The 16,643-nt window shown below is 40.8% G+C and overlaps 1 protein-coding gene across 2 annotated transcripts; it reads left to right on the top strand.

Annotated features, from left to right (window-relative positions):
• The first annotated feature begins 408 nt into the window (after positions 1–408).
• Positions 409–16,643, top strand: mtx3 (metaxin 3). 2 transcript variants are annotated; one of them, XM_002940200.5, is made up of 9 exons: positions 409–616; positions 1,750–1,819; positions 6,021–6,097; positions 10,883–10,975; positions 11,414–11,596; positions 13,562–13,638; positions 13,881–14,038; positions 14,631–14,719; positions 15,506–16,643. In XM_002940200.5, the coding sequence occupies exons 1-9, from the start codon at positions 479–481 to the stop codon at positions 15,599–15,601; spliced, it is 981 nt and encodes a 326-aa protein (XP_002940246.1). In that variant the 5' UTR covers positions 409–478; the 3' UTR covers positions 15,602–16,643. The 2 variants fall into 2 exon arrangements, with proteins under 2 accessions (XP_002940246.1, XP_004910441.1); XM_004910384.3 differs by lacking the exon at positions 14,631–14,719 and having other exon boundaries at positions 410–616; positions 15,506–15,592.

The raw sequence follows: 16,643 nt of genomic DNA, 5'->3' as shown, positions 1-16,643 counted from the left end.
AGGGGTGGGGGTGAAAATGACATCAGGGGTGGGGCAGCGAGGGGTGGGGGTGAAAATTACATCAGGGCTGGGCACAATGAAGGGGTTATTGCACCACTTGGCTGGTACCGCCAGCAGGCAGACACACCGCCCACACAGCAAATCACATTTAGCACTCACCCCTAAATTTGGGGAATAAAGATTTTTTTTTTAAAGAAAAAACCACCAGTGGTACGGTCCGTTCGCCCTATAGCTGCGGGAGCAACACAACACCTCGCACTAAAGGCGCCTCACAGGTGTTTCCTACTGCGCGCTATGGGCCAATCACATCACGCCCAGGTAGCACACGCCTCAACCTGTCCAATAGTCACTCGCTCCCCTCCCGCGGCTCCTTACAGCCAATAAGCGTTCGCTACTCCCACCCGGGCAGGCGGAGTTTTTCGTGCCCGGCCCCGCCTCCCCGTGGGATTCATGATTGGGAAGGGGAGGGCGGCCGTTTATGTGCCTGACAGGAATTTCCGGGCAGATGTGGGCTAACAGGAGCCGGGTACCTTCGGGGACTCCTATGATGGAGCTGAGGTGCTGGGGTGGTGACTGGGGGCTTCCCTCCGTACATCCCGAGTGCCTAGTGGTGCTGGTAAGAGAGCTTGCAGCCTGATATTCACCTGTCACTGCTCTTGCCTTGCACTACAACTACCGGTGAGAGGCATGCTGGGAGTTGTAGTGCAGTGAAAGCAGTATCTCTTTGCAGGGTAACACGGCACTGACCAGTAGGGGTAAGGATGAGCCTGACACCAGAGTGAGGAGCTGTAGGCATACACTAGGGACCTACGCATCTTCACAACTGCAGCTTTGTAGGCGATCTCCAGTCAGCTGGTGTGTGGCAGCCTATGGGTGTGAGCTCTGGGCTCTACCATTGTAGGCTGCGGAGGGTCCCTCGGTGCCCACCTGTGCCAGGCTGCCATTCCTCGGTGCAGTGAGAGGAATAGGAGGGTAGCGGTGCTATTGCCATGATTGCTCTCTCTCTCATTTCATAGAAAGTGAAACTGATTCCATCAAGGTGACAGGGAGGTCGGGGAGGGAAAGGATTTCGGATAAAGGGGAATAAATAATTATTTAAGTATTTGTGTTCTTAATATTTTCACTTTGTGTGCTCACTGGCACTGGGGAGTCATGTATGTAAGCCTGAGCCTCCTGCACTATTCACTAACACACAGGATTCAGTAGTAGGGATTAGTGCAATGTAAGCGTGCAAACACCCCCAACAAACTCACCCCCAGTCTGGATCCTCCTACACTTTCATCTGATTCATTAACAGTTCTGCTTATTCATTATACATTTTTCACAGGGACTGGGTTTTACCTGCAATTACTTGCTTTCAATGTTAAAACTCCCAAATGATTGCCTTTTTATTGGCTGCCGCTAGGATCACCTGACTGTAGCTGGGAATGATGGGAGTTTAATGCACAGAATATTTTAATATCCTATATATATTGATAATGGGTGAGTGCCTCGTGTTCTGTGTTTCTGTCTATATGACTTTCACCCCTGCCTAATAAAAGTAAAAAAAATAACAATTAGTGGCTGAGCACAACATTCCCTTTTTTGTTCCCCCCCCCTAGAAATTTTCCTTCACATAAGATGTGAATGATGTTATGCCTTATGATCTTAAGAAATATATTATTGTGATTCAAAAACGAGTACAAATCAGTACCATCTGACATCTGAGAATGGCGGTTTCTATATTTTGTTCTTCCTGTTTGTTTTTAGGCTTATGCAAGATTTGCTGGCGCACCCCTGAAAGTAACTCCTATTGACTATACATGGGCAAGTCCAAAAGGTAATGATATTTCAAATTCCCAATAGGTGCAGTATATAGGGTACAGTGGATCTGATTGTTGGAGACTTATGGTACCCACGATTCTCTTCTATCAGCAGAGTATAAAAGCTGCTATGATTATCATATACCAAGGTGTGTGACTCTGAGGGCCTGAAGTTTAGGAGCAGACGACAAAGTGATTTTGACTTATCTGCTTGCACTGCTGGAATTTGGGTTCTGCATCAACCAATACACTATTTTTATGGTGTTTTTGTTTTCTGACCATGTTTATGGATGCGGTGGCTTCATCTTTCTAAAAACTGTGCAGACTTTTCAAAAGTAAACATTATATGCAAATGCTTTTAGGGTGCTTTCCTTTTCTTTTTGTAATTGGCCTATTAAAGGGGACCTGCCACCCTGAGAAGTAACTTCAAATTATTTTCTATTGTGTTTCTCAAGAAAAATAACCATTACTTACTCTATAATATAAATTGTGTTTTCTTCAGTCTTGGAATTACACAATCACAGCAAGCAGGCAGGTGTCTTTTTGTTGACATTACTATTAAGCAAGCATGGTATCACCCCAAAATCTTGTGTATGCGTCAGAAAAAGGGGGATCTGATGGCCACGCCCGTACACTGGCTACATAACTAGATGTTGATGAGGGAGGGGAAGTGAGGACTGAATGTAAAATGAAAGTAATTGTCTTCCCCACCTCTATGCCTAAAGCATACAGGCGGGGCAGGCAATATATGATTGACAGCTGGGATTTTTAAATGCCTTTATAAAGGGTATGTGTGTAGGGATGTGTTAATTAAAAATAAATTTGGTGTCATGTTTAATTTGAAAAGGACTTTTAATATAATGCTTTTTATGTCTGGGCGACAGGTCCACTTTAACCATTTACATCCTTCCCTGCTCTATTGGAGGCTGGAAACCAAGAACTTGGTGGATGCCCACACAGTAATAGGGAGAACAAATAAAATCACACACTGCTCAAAAGATAAGAGATTGTTCAAGTATCATAATACAGGCATGGGGCCTGTTATCCCTAATGTTTGGGGCTTTGGGTTTTCCAGATACGGGGTCTTAAATAATTACATAATTAGGATCTCAATATCGTAAGATATCTAAGTATCTTAAGGTGGCCATACACGGGCCGATTGTGGCTGCTGATATCGGTCCCTTAGACCGATTCAGCAGCTTATCGGCCCGTGTAGGGGCAGCAACGAGGGGCCTGCCCGACCGATATCTGGCTTGAAATTGGGAAGATATCGATCAGGCAGGTTAAAAATTTTAGTCAGATCGGTGACCGCATCGGCTCGTTGATCGGCCCCGAACCAACTGCCCATTAGCGCCGCTATAATTCTATCGTTTGGCTCCATGGCCAAACGGCCGAATTAGCCTGCATTTGCCCGATATCGCCCACCTGTAGGTGAGGATATTAGGAATAAGGATATAGGATAAGATAGCGAGCGGATCTTAAAGTGGCCACCTTTAGTTAGGATCAAGTACAAGGTACTGTTTTATTATTGCAGAGAAAAAGGAAATCATTTAAAAAAAAAATTAATTATTTGATTAAAATGGAGTCTATGGGAGATGGCCTTCCTGTACTTCACAGCTTTCTGGATATAGTAAAAACACTATTGATTTCCTGAGGCCCATAGCACATTATAGCAGTTCAGGAGTTTTACCCTCAACACTTTTTCCTAATGGAAACTGTAGCATTAAAACCCCTGAAATTGCCCCTAGTCACCACAATATTTTTTGTAGTAGCCTATTACATTCACGCACACTCTAGGCAGTTTTATCAGGAGCCAGTTATCCTGCCCATGTGGTAAGGTGGCCATACATGTTGCAATTACGACCTTTCCTGCGACCATTGGTTTGTACCCTCCACTGACGTTTAGGGCTAAATTGTAAAATATTGTGGTAGAAACAATAAGGATTCTACCTCCATCTGACGATTCAGTCCTAAATGCAGCTTTTGCTCAGGTGCTTCAGCGGCGCCCAATCAAAATCTTTTGTCCCTCCAGACCAATGAGACGACTGATATCTGAAGCTTTTGCAATATCAGTCGTCTTGTCTATCTACCATACACGCACCACTATCGGTACATGTATGGCCAGCTGTATGGAAGCGTGGGTTGTACATACAAACTCCTTGCAGATTGTGCTGTGGCTGGAATCTGAACACCAAGCCAGTAATGCTAACTATCGCCCACATAAAAACAAAAAAGCAATTAATCTCATTGGCAAATAACTGGGTGATTTGATGCAGCATTTTTAGTGCAGGGGCACAATGACTGATTCTGCTGTGTCTACCATGGGCTCTGTGCAGCATATTCTTACTTTCACAAGCAGACTTTTCCAGATGTTTGCTTTATGGCTATGGGAAAGTCATCATTATAACAGACACAGATATAATTTCATGCTGGGCAAGGATGAACAGATCTGGCTGTCAAAAAGTATGTGCTTTGGGTTCCTGTATTGCTGTTCGTTAAACTTCTTCATCTTCATTTCATGTACCGCCTCCGTGCTCTGAAATAAGAACTTTTCGACTGTGGTCTGTGTAACATTACTGAAGGCAAATACACAGACACGTAACAGTAAACTCAATCACAAAGGCATTACATAGCAAGGAAGGAACGCAGGTTTCCTAAATGATACTGATCATAATGAGACATAACCCCTTACATCACTTACGGCATTGATACTAAAACAAAGGAGATCTTTTCTGTAGCCATGCACTCAAATAAACATTCAACCCTGTATATTATCTTTACTTTGAAGTGCTGGAATGAGTAGGTTTTTTCTTTATCGGTTGCTGTTTGTGCACTGATTGTGTTCTACAGGACTGTTTTTCATCTTTCCAACTCATTGTTTCCTACAGTATTAGGCAGCACATACACATTGCTGTATTTAAGAGTAAGGGCTCTGGCACACGGGGGAGATTAGTCGCCGGCCGGCGGGATGGCGGGTCATGGCAACTCGGGGAGATTAGTCGCCCGCGAACAGGGCGTTTTGTCGCGGGCGACTAATCTCCCCCGTGTGCCAGAGCCCTAAAGTCCCACAGGGAGATTAGTCTCCCAAGATAAATCTCCCTTACTGTGGGCGTCTAACTTCCCGAAAAGCCTTTCCACCAGCAATAGAGGGAATCGTTATAGAAAGGCCTACACATTGCTTTGGTTTTCCGATGTTGCCTGCTGGAGGAAACTTTGTGCGACTTTGGAAAACTGAAACAATGCACACTGCCCCTTTAGGCTGATGTCCCACGGGAAGGGGGGGGGGGGTTAATCACCCATGATAAATTTCTGCTAATGCAGGCGACTAATCTCCCCAAAAAACCTTTCCACCTGCAATAAAGGGAATTGCCGGTGGAAAGGCTTTTCAGGGAGATTAGTTGCCTGCGGTAGCAGAGCTCTATCATGGGTGACTTATCTCAGCCTAGAGTCCGTATACCCCCTTGTTCAACATAAGTGCAATGAGTAGATCTGGTAATGAACATACTTTTTGCCTATTGTCTTATTCATGAAAAATCTGTAATTCTGTTTCTGTAAGGGTAAGGGCACAAGGGGCGTATTGTCAGGCTGACAATTGCCCCTTGCCCTGAATATGGAAGCTAAAGCTACTCCATGTTTGGTCCTTGTTAGGTAGATAATTGAATTAACAGTACACATATAAACCCCCTGCTAACCAAACTGTTTCTGTAACAGAGCCGCACACACAAACATATGCAGTCGGGGAGCTTACCCCATTTATTATGACCACCTTGATCAACGTTTCGGGGGGATACACCCTCCCTTCGTCAGGACATATGTATCTATCCAGTTGGCTTACAGGCCAATAAGTTGGCATACTGTATGGATCAATAAATATATAGGTGGAGGAAGGCGGCTCGCCATTTTGATAATATATCAGTGCACTTAACCAAACAATCACTTACACAATTTATTCATCCTTATATAACACAACTTTAAAATTATATTAACACATTGGTGCTGTGTACAGCCTGTGTACAGTACGGCCTCCTGAACAATTTGAACTACAGAGCTGCTACTTCTTTTCAAATGATGGGAATAGATCTAATAGAAATTAATTTTACTAATTCAACTGTGGGTAAATAAAGTAAAGTCTTGTTGCTTTGTTTATGTATATTACTGCAAAATGCATATAATCGTCTAACGAGTCTAAACTGTTTCTTTTTTTTTTATTAATGGCAGGTACTGTTCCACTCTTGACATCAGCAGGAGAAGATATCAGTCAGCCAGCAAATATTCTCAACTTCCTTAGAAAACAGGTGAGCCTCTATCTATCTAGCCTCTTCTCTTTATAGCATGATATTCACAGGGTATCATTTTATTTCTGTGTATAATTTTGAATGTAATGTATATATTTGGTTAGTGAATGGATGTCTGGAAAACACATTTGAACAAAAACCACAATTGTTAAACAGCTCTTATGCAATATTAATTGCATAGTTATTCTATATGATGGCTGCAAGCTCTGGCTGTCTGTGAACTTCTAAACAGCTAAGATTCCCAGCAGTAAATTAAAACAAGCAGAAAGCCAAACACCTGAGCAAATGGTTGCAGAGCCCTGCTTGTGAGTTTTTACAATCGAGAAGCATTAGGGAACAGATGATACAAGAGGTAGGGTTTCTGGCATTGTTTGTTTATAAAACTGAACAGGTGATTGACCAAGAAGACAGCACTTTGTCATAGATAGAGCCGCCGTGTTTGTACAAGTTAGGAGAGTTGTTATAACAAGTGGCATTGAGAAGTAAAAGTGATACCCTCTAACATTCTCCTCTAAGTGCTTATGCTTACAGGGGATATGTATAGCTGGTTGCACTGCAATCTCCACATTTTGTGTGCTTCCTGGGTTGTTAGCATAAAACAGGGTGATAAAATAAAGCTTGGCTGGGGCTTGGTGTTTCACAGTGGCACTGCATAGTGTCTTAGTTTTAAGGAATATTCTGGGAGTTGTTTAGATAATTGGGTTGATTTAACAATCTAATATTTTACAGAGATGAATCTTGAGAAAAGTGCTAATAAGCACAGGGTTGTGGAGTTTGCCTTACACAAAATAAATGTATGGGTTCATTCATTTCAGCGTTTCTAAGGCTAATTGCACACAGGACAGCAGAGGAGAAAAGCTGGTCTGCTGTCTGCCCATGGTAACTATCTAACTTTCCGGGACCGATCTTGGAGTAGCATACCTTTCCATTTGCCCTGTTGAAATAACAAAAACAATTTTTTTTTGTGATTAAATCAATAACCAAAACAGTATGATCAGCACAAAGCCTATTCATTGCATTCAAATTGACAAGGGGGAATAATGCTCCTTTAATGTATGAGCTGTGCTAGGATTGTAGTTTATTGTGTGTACGTAAAATGGTGGCAGAGACCCACATAACTAGTGAAAATAGTGTTATTATATTAGATTGTTAGATCATTAATATTCTTCAGTTTAACATGTAAATGGTATCACAGAGGCATTTCCCAGTTGTAAAACCATGGGTTTGCGTGCTTATACCACACATAAAATAGCCCCTCTCCAAAATAGCCAACATGTGTTTTACACCATGTGCTGTTTAGTCTTCAGCTGGAGATTAGAGGTTGGGATGTTAGATTCTACATGTCGAGTGATGCTGTCTGTACCATATGGGGCACCAAAGACTAACAAGAGGCTTATTACCCTCAGAGGAATAGATATGCTGTTTTCCTTGCTTGTTAAGGAATTGTCAGACTGACCTTTTCTAGGGTTGAAGCATCAGAAAAGTCAACAGCTGAGCTACTAGAAAAGAAATTTGACGGGTCACTAAATGAATGTGCTGCTGTCAATTTATTGCCTGTAACTCCTTCAGGGGGATGCAATGAATGTAGTACAGTGTATTGGTAATCTTGTATGAATAATAATAATAATAACATTTTCTATATTTTTATATGAATGTGACCTAAAACATCATCTGATTTTCAAACAAGTCCTAAAAGTAGATGGAGAAAACCTAATGAAACAAAAATGATTCTATTTGGTCATGCATTTATTAGAAAAAAATCAGCCAATATCGTATGTGTGTGTGGCAAAAGTAAGTGAATCTTTGGGATTATCATATAAATTGAGAGTAAAATCAGAGTCTGGTGTTTCCAGTCAATGGGACGACACTCTGGTGGGAGTGAGAGACCCTGTTTTTATTAAAGAACGGGGATCCAGCAAAGCCTGATCGCACATACAACACATTTGGGGATATATATCATGGCTCGAACTAAGGAGGTGTCTGAGGACCTCAGAAAAAGAGTTGTTGATGTCCATAAAGCTGGAAAAGGTTACAAGACTATCTCTAAAGAGTTTGGACTCCACCAATCAACAGATTGTGTACAAATGGGGGAAATTCAAGACTGCCGTTACCCTACACAGAAGTGGTCGACCATAGCTCCAACTGCAAGCATCTAATAAATAATGTCAGGGGCAGGCACTGGTGCTACCATTTCTGGTCATGCCCATTCCCACACCTTGTGTCTCAACCCTTTCTCCTTGTAGATTGTAAGCTCTTCCCCTCTTGTATCGGTTACTGATTGCTTTATATGTTACTCTGTATGTCCAATGTATGTAACCCACTTATTGTACAGCGCTGCGGAATATGTTGGCGCTTTATAAATAAATGTTAATGTAATGTAATATATAATAATGTAAAGAGGTTACAAAGAGCCCAGGGTAACCATCATCAAGAGAACACTGAACAGAAATAGTGAGTATGGAAGGGTAGCAAGCAGAAAGCCATTGCTCTCCCCCAAAAATATTGCTGACAGTCTACAGTGTGATCATGTGAACAAACCAGAAGGATACTGGAAGAATGTTATATTTGGGGAAAGAAAAACACTGCATTCCAGCATAAGAATCTTATCCCATCTGTTAAACACGGTGGTGGGAGTGTTCTAGTTGGGGCCTGTTTTGTGGCAACTGGGCCTGGCTGGCTTGCCATCATTAATGGAACAATGAATTCTGAACTATACAAGAGAATTCTAAAGTAAATTTCAAGACATCTGTCTATGAGACTGAATCTCAAGAGACAGCGGGTCATGCAGCGAGACAACAAGTTGTTCTACCAAAGAATGGTTAAAGAATAAAGTGAATGTTCTGGAATGGCCAAGTCCATGCCAGGTCATATTATTGCTGACAAATGTAAACCATGGGCACTGTCATTTCCCTGCACGATTCTGAGGATTTCTTATGAGCAGCACAAGGGAGGCAGAACTGGTTTCCCAAGAAGATGGGTGGAAATGGGGGGGGGGGGATGTTTTGATATCACATACATTGTAACTGTACATATAAATTATAGCTTAGACAAAGATTGAACTTAGTTTACAATATAACAATTTCTGTGTTATAATTCTGGCTTGTGATTGGTTAGGCCTGAATGCCCAGTAGAGTAGAAGTTTACAGAACTCATTCATCATGGTAATACTATTGCTGCCTTACTAAGAATAGTATTTTATATTTTCAACAAAAGGGATAAACAATATTCTCTTCCTGTTCAGTTTATTCTATTTTCTGTACTATGTTAAAATTCATTTGTGGATTATCTTGTTGATTAATTTGCAATATCTCCTAGCCAGTGTGCTTTCTTAACCTCTTATCATCCAGAACCAGGAAAATCCCTAGCCCTAGTCAGTAGGAGAAGACCTAAACAAAATATCCCAGAGACTATAAACCCACTTTCCCACTAAAATCTGAACAAGTCATCCAAAAGGAAGGCGTAGTATGCATGCTGTCCAGTGCATGGCCAGGAAGGGAAATGGTAGGTAAAAGTAGGATTTTTTAATTTCCCTGGCAATTCTATAAATTGACATAGAGACAGTGATCTAATAATCTGGTAGATGCCTGCAACCATACAAATAATAATGCTGAAAAAATGTTTTTATAAACACCTCCTAAAAAAACTGGAGCATATAATGTCAGCAATTTATCAGGGAACTTCTGTTTCAAAAGTTGGAGCCCTGAAACTTGATGTACTTCTATCCAGCCATTTAGCTTCCTTCTCTGCAGCTGGCATCCCAAGAAACTTGAGCTCAGAACACCCAAAAAGTATGGACAACTGTATTCTTTAATCTGCTTTGGAATATCTGGATACACTTTACTGCTAGCCAGAGAGAGACGCCTTTTTTATAAAGGAGACAAAAGTACTACCTTATGCCCAATTGTAATCGGTTCTGGAGATCAAGAACCTGAAAGTTAAGCACATTTACAGTCACGAGGGTCTTTCCACACATGTAATAATGAGAGTTATTGGCTTTAATAAGAGTCTCTGACACGGGAGATGACTTCATGATTCTCCTGGATTTTAGATACAGCATCTCTCTGCAGAGATGATTGCACAGTATTAAGAGTAAGAACAAGGAAAATGGCAGACCAGTATGGAGCCCCGACAAGATTATGCTGGAGGCATCCAAGATGGCCCCAAAGGCAATGACAGGCTAAATGTGTTTCCTGAAATAAACTACTCCAAAAAGGTGCTGGAGGCAGTGATGAATCTAGAATAGGACAAAAACAAATGGTGCATTCAGCATGGCTTCTAAAATTTATGTATCCTATATAGTAACTCCGAGACAGCACCAGGTAGAAGAGATACAGGAGAACCAAAACCATCTTAAGTTACATGGACATGGATCGCCACATTTCAGCCCACCCAAATGCCAGTAGAGACTAAAGCTCTGTACCTCAACCAAAATAGTCCATGCCAACAAGTAAAAAAAATAATGTGACATAGTGAGACGAACTAGCACACCCTGGCAAATGATTCTTCTTGCTCTTCTTGAGAATATATGGTTGTTAAACACAGGTGAGTGATACTGCTAGTGAGAAAACCCAACATTTTGAACCCGGCATCTCTTGATTCCAAGCATCTCTCAGCAGTGCAAAGCGTTGTGTTGTGATTAGTTGGCAGGGCCCTGCTTAAGGAACAAATGTGTCACTCTTTTGAGTTAACGCCGGCTTGACAAGCACTGACATATCTTATGTGTCTGTACAGGCAGCCATGTAGCACTATGTAATGCTCATAATTATTTTCTTTATTTCTTTTCAGAAATACAATGCTGATTATGTGTTATCTGCAAAAGAAGGCTCCGATACCCTTGCATACATTGCTCTGCTGGAGGAGAAGCTGCTGCCTGCGGTGGTATGTACAGTGTCATTTTCAGCTTTCGTCTATAAAGCTCGCCAAACTCCTCGATATAATAACAATGCTGCCCTAGCCCTTTCCAAGCTAAGCACAGAGCCCTGTAACTACTGCCTGACCTATGCAGATTATAGGGTTACATGGGAGTTTAGAAATCACAACTTGACTCATTTAAAAGGCTGAGATTAAGATATATTCTAAATTAAGACAAGTAGGAAACTGCAGGACAAGGCAAATCAATCATTTTAATACTTATTAGTGTTTTTGGTACTTTAATGTAAAAGTACTAGTAATTTGCGTGACAGCAAGTGCATTGTACTAATGATTAGATTTTTCCCTTTTAATGAAGCCATGGGAGATATCTCCCCTGTAAAAAAAGTGTTCTTATAGTACTTATAAATCCATCACCAACAACACCCGTCCATTTTGTTTTCTCAGCTGCACACATTTTGGGTCGACACTGATAACTACTGCAGTGTTACAAGGCCGTGGTATGCCTCCCGCACTCCTTTCCCACTGAACTATTATCTGCCTGGGAGGATGTCTAGAGATGCCTTGAACAGAATCCTGGTTACTAAGGGTCAGCCCCCTTTGTACTGTCTCACAGAGGTGGAAGCACAGGTAAATCTCTCTGTTTGTCTTGCGCTTAAAGAATAAATAAACCTTTAAAATAAGTGAATGTAAAATTGATGAGAGTGCTATTCTAAGCAGTTTTGCAGTTTGTGTTCATTTTTCCCCCCCAAGATTCAAAGATATTAAGGAAATATGTGCTGTTAATATGAAGGAATTTTGTTACAACAGCACCACCTGCTGGTCAGTTTCGATCTGTGATCCAAGGAAAAACATTAGAAACCTCAGAAAACTTTTCTCCCATCTTTCCTAAACAAGAACTTCAGATCAGCCCTCTTTCTTTCTTCTCACAAGTTCCTCAACTAGATCACTAATACATATTTCCCTTACTTTCTTGGACCTTGGAATCTTAGCACTCTCACCAATTTTACATTCACTTATTTTAAAGGTTTACTTACCTTTAGCATTGTCTATATGGATTCCAGTGCCTGTTATGTGCCTGTAAACATGTAACCAGTTTATATAGTGAACTTTCTGCCCCAGTTTATAGGCTCAGCATCTCTATAGTGTCAGTGGCACTACACACGCTCAGTGGACAGCTGTTGAGAAGCTAGGCTTAGGGTCGTCACAAATTAGCAAGAAAAAATGAGTCTGGCCTGTAATTTAAGCTGATCCGACAGGGCTAATTATTAAATTCCGATGCTAATCCCATGTAGTAATTATTTGTATTAACCACTTATCAGCCTTATATTGTGACATTTTTATTCCATATATACAGTATAACATGAGTGAGTCCCCAAGCTCAAGTAAATGACAGCAGCACAGAGCATTGGCAGGGAATCGGCAGAAAAGAAGATGGGGGGCTACTGGGGCATATTTGGGGGCACAGACCTTCCCTGCTAAAGGGCTGGGGTTGCCTTGGGCTGGTACAGAAGAACAAAACATAATGTGCAGCATTGTGCTGCCCTACTTCTTTAGCTAATCGTTAGTTCTCCTTTAACCTGATCAGCGGTTGGAAAGCCTCCAGTATATACTATTGAGAATTCCTATGGAAATGGCTTAGCTTTAGCACACAAGAATGAGAAGCCCTCTAGTGGCCATAGACAGTTCTGGCCAGTAATCATATTTGCCCCCAGTAGCCTCATAAATTCAGATACATCCTACATAGCAAGATACAGCTAAAACAGTATGCCAGAATTCAATTCTGCCACTGTGTTATTCCTGTTGTGTTTGCTAAGCCATATGGAGTTGTTTATGGAAACTCTCCCTTCAGGCAGCTGTAAAACAGTTACATAACAAGAAGCAGTTTAAGGAAATTTAAATGAGTATTTTATGTTAATCTGAAACAGCCACAATAGTTCCACAGTGCCGAGATGATTTTTCCACTTATTGTTCTATTTTCCAAGTTATTGTCCCATTGGATTAAATTCCAGTGCAGGGTTGCAGGCCAGTTTACCTGTATGCTACAGTTGTCTATTTGGCTAGACATTGTTAGTAAATCATAACTGTGCCCTTGTTGCTGATCAGCACATTATAGATATAGTGAATTCCTATACCCAAAGGCTGGAAAAACTAAACAAAACCCAACTTATTCTAGTGTCTGACAAAACCAGTAATTATAGCACTTGTGGCAGGGAACTTGTGCTGAATCCCCTGCTGCCAGTGAGCATCCGAGAGAGGGGCTCATATACCGGCCCAGCCTGCCCCTCAGGTGCTGACAAACTCAGGTGTAGCCCAGAGCACGGGGCAGGGTGCAAATCATAAACATGATGGTTTGTGCCTGTTCTTTTTGCACTTTACACCCTGCCCCAAGCTATATAAAGTAGCCCCCATGCCTGAGACACATCATTCCCAAGCTAATGTGTGCCTAGTGTAGATCCCTTTATTTAAATAGAAAGATTTTTTATATTAATGAATTGCACACATCATTCTACCAATGTCAAATAATGTGTTTTGCACTCATGTCAGAATCTACATTTCATCTTTAATTCTAGCTTTTTGCACTTGTTCTGTTAGCTTTATAAAGACGCCAAAGAATGTTTGAATCTCATCTCCAACCGACTGGGAACAGCTCAGTACTTCTTTGGAAGCACGTAAGTAGGAATTAATAAAGGAAACCATTTCAGAAAAGATAGAAAAACCGTTTCCGTTACCCTGACCATGTATTTCTGCTTTAAATGATTTGTGGAAACAAGAAACCCATATAATCTGTCCTTACAGAGCTGGTATTGCTGTCCAAAATAATGATGGGAAATTAGGGCTAATCTTGTTTTTAATGGAAAACTAAAGCCTGAGTACTTGCTCATGTTTATACTAATACTCTTTTCCTTTGCAGGCCTACATCACTGGATGCCTTTGTATTTGGTTTCTTAGCCCCACTTTATAAAGCTCATCTGCCTAAAGTGAATTTGCAGCAGCACCTGAAGCAGCTTTCCAACTTGTGCCACTTTTGTGACCACATCCTAAGTACTTACTTTGTGTCAGATGATGCAGGTATGTTATATTCCTATGTACAGGTATGTACAGAATGCTCAAAAAATCATTTAAACATGAATAAAACCCAAAAGGATTGTTTTGCGTCCAATAAAGATCAATTATATCTTAGTTGGGATCCAGTAAAAGGTACTGTTTTATTATTGCAAAAGGGAAATCATTTTTATTTAAATGTCTATGGGAAATGGCAAACCCTGAAATTCAGAGCTTTCGGGTTTCTGGATTTTGGATTCCATACCTTTACTAAGCAAAGTTTACTATCTTTACTTCCTTTCTGATCCATCTTTAACTACTGGGCTTGCGTCACACACACTCTGCTTTCTTTATTTTATGCGAGTCTAGTGCCTGATGAATATTATGTATTATATATGCAAGTAACTATACCTCTTGCTGATAAGATATAGAGGCTGATTTGTACCGCAGCTTGGCTTGCTGGATTGCATGTATTAATGCTTGATTAGGCTTCAAATCATGAGCTTGTGAATAAGGCCCATTCTTGTTGTGAATGAGGCCCACACTCTTCATTCTTGCTCTTCCCACTAACCTGCCTTCTGTTTCCTCCTCTTCCTCACTGTGTGTGTGGGTTGGATAGGCACATCTGCTGCTGGGCAGGAAGCCATAGATGCAAACCTTCAGAAACTCACGCAGCTTGTTAATAAGGAATCCAACCTAATTGAAAAGGTTATTATTCTCCTTTATTACCTCTCTTCCTTTCTTTGATCAATGTTTCGTCCACGTTGTAGTTAGAAATTTAATTTGTTTTAGGGATTCACCAAATCCACTTATTTTTGTTAAAGTTTTTTTCCCCGTATAATGTCCTGCCTGCCTTATGTGTGTTTATTGCTATTAAAATTCCACTGTGTCTCTGTGATGGGCACTACAATGCGTGGAAATGTTACAACCTGCCCATCACAGGGGCAGGAGCAATAAAGTACCTAATCATTCTATCATTTTTATAGACAGGCATTTTTCCTTGTCATAACATTTGAATATAACCTCTCCTCCCGTTATTACATATTTAAATGAAAGGCAAGGAGGAACCGTACTGAGCTGATTTTGGGCCTGACGCTTACTCAGTTTTGCACATGCTAATGTATGGAATGAAGTAGGCAGAAGCTTAGGAACTGAGCATTCATGCAGGCAGCGCTGAAATGGTTAATGATGCCTCCTGTGGGATCCATGATTCAGTGGTGAACCTGAGAAATACAGCTAAAACTGGACATGGGGCAGTGCACATAACTAAAGCCACATTCTACTTGTGTGGATTTGACCAATTGGGTTTTGTTGTCCCATGAATAGTAAAAAAGCACAGCCAAGATAGACAGCAGTTTTCCTGAATTAGCTGTGTCTACATATGGTTGCCTCTCGCTAATTGTTTAACTGTGAAATTCTGTATCCAGGCACTTAATGTGACTGCTAAAAAGGAACCTTTGTATCTATACTCAACCCTGCTTGTGTTCTCTATAGATGGATGACAATCTTCGGAGAAGCCCCCAAAACCGTCCTCAGAAGTTATCCACCTTAAAACCAGGAGGAGGTGCAGAAAACACACTGTCACACTGATACCTCCTGATTCATGTCTTCCATATGGGATTCCTGGTATCCTAAGCCAATGGCATCGCTGGGCTAGAAATGGCTCGGCAGAACCAAGATTGCACAATCCAAACTGACTGCTCAGCGGTGATCTTGTATGATTAACAATACACTGAGCTGTACAATCCCTTGTTGGTGCAGAATTGACTTTGAAAAGTGTCAAGCTTTATTTATCAATGAGATCAGGATTGTTATTGGGTAACACAGAGGGGAGGACTGGACAGACACCAGTCATTTATATACTGATGCCTTAGTATTCTGAATCTTATGTTGCTACAGTACATATTGTATAGTGGAAGGATATGAGGACCCACTAGGCAAGGAAATAAATATAATGAGTGGAGGTAAGGGCAGTATGGCTACCACGTTCAAGTAGAAATCTCTTATTTATTTACATATTTGTATTCATTTGTACAAGTCTGCTTCAATTCATGTGTAAATGGCAATATTTGCATTAATCATGAAAGCCAACGAAGCAAAATGTAGAATGTAAACACTATGATATACATATTATATCCGTGTTCTAATAATGTATATTTATCTAGGGCTGACCTCATTTCCACCACTGTGCCGCGGGGCTCATTTAATGCTGCTTTGTGTTGCCGGGTACATGAGTCCCAAGCTGTGGGTATCAGTATTTTCATTATTCTCCTGCCTTGCCCCAGGGATCTCATGCATGGGCGCACTAGCATTTGTACCTGCCATCTTGGAGGTGACATTCTTTTAATTACTAAGTATCTTTTCTATGGCATAATATTAGTACAGTATATAATCTGCTTGACCTATTTGTATATCGGTGTATAAGCTTATATAATGACAGTCTATTTATGAAATATGAAATATATTTATGCTTTATTGTTGATAAAAGTGATTAGATGATGAATAATATTTTGCTACTGGACTATATAGATTATATTTGGATCATTACTGAAGACATTTTTATGAGCAAGAGCTTATATAGTATAAACATTCCTATGTGTATATATATATATATATAAGAAACAAAATGGAA

This window comes from Xenopus tropicalis, chromosome 1 (genome assembly GCF_000004195.4).
Source record: "Xenopus tropicalis strain Nigerian chromosome 1, UCB_Xtro_10.0, whole genome shotgun sequence".
NCBI classification, from domain to species: domain Eukaryota; kingdom Metazoa; phylum Chordata; class Amphibia; order Anura; family Pipidae; genus Xenopus; species Xenopus tropicalis.
Note: the sequence above shows the minus strand (reverse complement) of the source record. Positions and strands in the feature narration are given on the sequence as shown.

Excerpts from the sequence above, each read along its gene's own strand:
- mtx3 (XM_002940200.5), top strand. The coding sequence starts at position 479 with ATGTGCCTGACAGGAATTTCCGGGCAGATGTGGGCTAACAGGAGCCGG. Across the intron at positions 10,976-11,413 it reads AGAAGCTGCTGCCTGCGGTG|CTGCACACATTTTGGGTCGA; the intron begins GTATGTACAGTG and ends TTGTTTTCTCAG. Across the intron at positions 11,597-13,561 it reads TCACAGAGGTGGAAGCACAG|CTTTATAAAGACGCCAAAGA; the intron begins GTAAATCTCTCT and ends TTGTTCTGTTAG.